The following is a 4,428-nucleotide window of genomic DNA, read 5'->3' on the forward strand; positions in this document are numbered from 1 at the left end:
GACCAACTGTGATGACTGAATGTTGGTATTGATATTTGATTAATGCCAACAGATTTGCTTTTTTCCCTTATTACATTCTTAAAATGTGCTCTCCTTTGTGAGCGTTCATGTCACTAAGGCATGTTTCCTTATACCGGTCTAATTGTCTATTGATTCTGCACATTTAAATCAGTAAAATATATTACTGTCAATTTATATGATTTGTGAATAATTACATAAAATAGCTGTGATCTTTTTTTGTTGACTGAAAACTGTGTTGACTCACTCTAAATTTGCAATGTACATTTCATCCAGACTTTGAACAGCCTGCTTTTTAGTATATGTTTTCCACTCACTGGGAATCTGACCTTGGCCTGTGAATTTGTATCCATAGTGGTCTTCCAGTTCCTTCTGAAATCGACAAGCAAACCATTTCCAGTACTTCAGCTTAGACTCATCAGGAGTAATGTTCCAGTTAGCATACCTTGGCCCAGCAGTTCTGTATTTTTTAAAAGGAATAATGTCATCTGCATCTTTTTTAGGATAAAAACCTAATTCACTTGCAACCAATGTTGTGCAGAATTCAATACTCATTATCTCAGTGTTTTTGTAGTGCACACCACTGACACTAGAAGATCGATGAAAGGGGACACTGTGGTCATCAGGACTGTGATCTTTAACAGTGTTGGTACAAACAGCTGCACAGAATGGGCAGGTTTTCCAGCAGCAGTTACACAGCTGATCGATGAGGATTTGATCAGGTTTATGTCTGAATTCCTTTATCTTGTCAAGCAACTCATCTTTTTTCTGGATCATCTCCTTTCTGATGGATTCAAGACTTTTCTTGATCTCTTCTTTAAGAAAGTCAAAATTGTTTATGTCACTGAAGTTTTGACAAGATATGGCATCAAGAGTCAGTTTGTCTTTCAGGAAACTGGAAAACTCCTTTGCCCACATATCTATGTCTCCTTTTTGGGTTTTGACGTTATTTGTTGCATCATCTAAAGCGTCACATACAAGTTTACTGATGTAATTCACATTTCTCTCGAGTATATCCAATGCTTTAACTTTGCATTCTCTGAACATGTAAGTGTTTACTCTCTCTTTGATAAAAGCCTCTACTTGCTGCCTTGGGTTTTGGATATAGGTAATGAAAGCATCAAAGTCCTCTTTCTCTGCAAGTGACTTCAGCAAATGTTTCTCTAAGTTCAGTCTGTTTCCACAGAATACTGGAAAAGTGCACCTCATCTGTCCAGCGAGATCAATGGCGGTCTTGTTACAGACAGCCTCAACAATGGAAACTTTCAGTTTTCCACAGATCATTTCTCCAAACACAACAGCAGATGAGTTTCCTTCACAGTAGCTTCTAAAAATGTTGTAGTATTGTGTTTTCTTATTTTCAAAATAAGTGAGTACATTGTTGTTCATCTTGTATATTTTGTGGGACTCTGAAAGCCAAATACCCACCCTGTCAAATACATACAATAAGAGATCAACTGTGAACTCCTTCCTGAAATCATACCTCTTGTCTGATTTGAACTTTGTAATTTTCTCTTGAACATTTTTAGCTACTTCTTGTATGTAAATTGGACTGTAGCCTCTTGTTTTTACAGGTTTGCTCATAACTGCATCAAGAGACTCTTTTTCAACATTTCTTATGAGGGATCTGATTAGTTCTTGGTCCTCACACTGAAGACTTTGCTGCTTCTTGACAAATATATATACAAAGTAATTACCAATCACAGATATCTTGCTATATCTGCCACTTGTTTTAGATTCATTTATAAGAGCCCACTCAAAACCAAGGTCTTGAAGGATATTTTCCTTATCCTCTTCTAGCTGAATGTCCTCAATGGGTTTTGTATCTGCAGTTAATTCTTTAACCCAGTAACTCCAGATATCATTGAACTGTTTTTTAAGTTCTTCTTCATTTTTTGAATCAGCATTAAAATGATGAGCGAGCTCTTTGCTCTTTTGAAGTAATTTGTTTTCAAACTCCGACTTCATTTCATCCAGTTTTTTGCAAGCTTTCTTCTGCTGGATAACTTCATCCAGTTTTTTTGTCACTCCTCTCACTAGTTCCTCTTGGAAATCTTGTATTTTTTTCTCAAATCGACCTCGCCACTGAACCAAGATTTCTTTGTCTTTGTCATTTTCAAAGAAGTTTTTCAATTTTTTTCCTACATTTTCATGTGACTTGCTCATTTTTTTTAAAAGATAACTGCGTTCAACTGTGTCAAGATTTCCATTTTCAATTCTGGTATGAAGCTTGTTTTCAATGGTCAGCATGTTGCTCCTCAGGGCCCAGGTCCAGTTCCCATATTGGACCTCAAGTCTTCTGTAAATTGCAATTTCTAGTGTGTTTTTGAAACTGAAAACAAAGTTTTCATTCATCAGGGCATTCCAGAGGTCATGAATTTTACTTTTGAAATGTGAGAGAGTGATCCCAGGAGAGCATTTAGCCTTAGACCGGATGATGTTCTTCAGCTCTTGGATGCTCTCGCTGTAGCCTGGATTTGGAGGAGCCATCGGAGGACTTCCCTCCCATAACTGGGCAAAGTATTTCACATCTTTTTGCACATCAAAGTCAATGACATCACAGAAGTGCTCAGCATCACATGCCTCCTCTTTGGCAGCTAGCTGAGCCATCTCATCCAATCTTTCTTGTAGGTGTCTTTTTTCATCCATGTTTTTCTTGGGAGCTCCAATATCTGTAATATTCTGATGAACAAACACACAACTCGGGGAAAGGTGAACCTTCTTCATCCTCATGAAAGCCTGAACAACAATCTGTAGGACATCTTGCATCTCAGCTGGATTCTCACCAAAGATATTGATCAGTGTCATGTTTCCCAGGCCAACAGTAAATGTTGCCAGTTCATTGTCGTGATGAAGAGTGGTGTTGCCTGCCTTTAGTCCTTCAGTGTCCACCACTAGAAAATAGTCAAACTGGAAGTCTTTCTTGATTTCCTCTGACACTTTGACCTTGATTTCCTCTGACACTTTGACCTTGATTTCCTCTGACACTTTGACCTTGATTTCCTCTGACACTTTGACCAACTGCATGAAGGCACCTTTGGTGCACCTGCCTGCACTCACTGCAAACTGCAATCCAAACATGGCATTCAGCATTGTTGACTTTCCACTGCTTTGTACGCCCAGAGCTGACAACACAAAAACTCTCTGGTCGCCTAGTTTTTTGATAACTTCATCCAAAAGACTGGAGATCCATGTTAATGGGACATGACCTGCATCACCATCCATCAGCTCCACTGGGTGTCCTGAAATCATCATAGCTGCAGCCAGTTCAGGGTATTTAACCCATTCAGTGTGACTACTCTCTGCTTGTACTGCTCTATGGGCTTCATAGATCTGTCCCATTTCTCTGAAGATGTGCTCCAAGCCAAAGGTTACAGACTGCAGTTTTTTGGAGATTTGTTCAAGTTCACTTTGCTTCCTTATTAACAAAGCAGATTTATCAACTTTCTTCTTTAGAGAAACAACTTCAGTCCATGTTTCCTCATAGATATGGAGAATTGAAGAGAGATCATCTGTGGATAGGGCATCTATTAAGATCTGAGTCCATTTAAGGAAATACTCCTTCTCTTTAGTTGGAAAAGACAAGAGGCTATCTGTAAATGACTTAATAACTTCACTACATGAGGCCTTGCATTGATTTTGTCGTATTTCCATCATTTGCTGTTCTTTTTTACTTTTTTCCATCTCAGTGTTTCCTTTAAGGTGATACAGCTCTTTATTTATTCTGCACCATTCATGCCAAAGATCACCTTGACAAGGGAGAAATTCTTCTTTGATCTTTGAAATTTTCATCCCCTGAAACATTTTAACTGTTTGCATTGCAGCAGCTTTCCCCTTTTGACAGACTTCATCATCTTCATCCACTGTGACTCCAGGGACCTCAGCCATGGATTCAAGCTGGAAGAATGTGTGAGGTCTAGATAAAATTTTTGTGATAATTTCTTTTAGTTCTTTAGAAACATCTGACTGGTTTCTATCTTTCAGACCCATTTTGTATTTTCTCTTTTTCACTTGAACTACACCACAATCATTATCAGCAACGAGAATAATGAGAGGCTTTGGTGACTTGAAAAGGTCTTGGATGACAGTAGTACTTTTCTGGCCTTTTTCCAGAGTTGGCACAAGAACAACAGTGACTGATGATTTTTCTGTCAGTATCTCACGCTGTTTTTCAAATGACAGAGCATCACCATGAAGATTACAAAAGGCAATGCAGTCAGTAAAGGAGTCATTGGGTTTTCCAGCAGGGCAGTACCAGGCAATCTCTGCCACACCATCCATCAGCAGGCGAGATTTGGTGCTACCTGGACTGTTTCTGTGGAAGAAGGTGCTGTGACGGTCATTGATCACAGTGTTCATGAGCTGAGATTTTGACACTGGCAGTGAACCCAGGCGGAAGAATGATACCAT

At 38.9% G+C, this 4,428-nt stretch overlaps 1 protein-coding gene across 1 annotated transcript; it reads right to left on the minus strand.

Annotated features, from left to right (window-relative positions):
• Positions 1 to 261: 261 nt before the first annotated feature.
• LOC102208779 (interferon-induced very large GTPase 1-like) lies at positions 262 to 4,428 on the minus strand. Its single transcript, XM_005754804.1, has 3 exons — positions 4,182 to 4,428; positions 3,037 to 3,584; positions 262 to 2,964 (listed from the first exon to the last, which is right to left on the minus strand). The coding sequence occupies exons 1-3, from the start codon at positions 4,426 to 4,428 to the stop codon at positions 262 to 264; spliced, it is 3,498 nt and encodes a 1,165-aa protein (XP_005754861.1).

This window comes from Pundamilia nyererei, unplaced genomic scaffold, assembly GCF_000239375.1.
Source record: "Pundamilia nyererei isolate P.nyererei 1_Seehausen unplaced genomic scaffold, PunNye1.0 scaffold00668, whole genome shotgun sequence".
In the NCBI taxonomy this organism is placed as follows: domain Eukaryota; kingdom Metazoa; phylum Chordata; class Actinopteri; order Cichliformes; family Cichlidae; genus Pundamilia; species Pundamilia nyererei.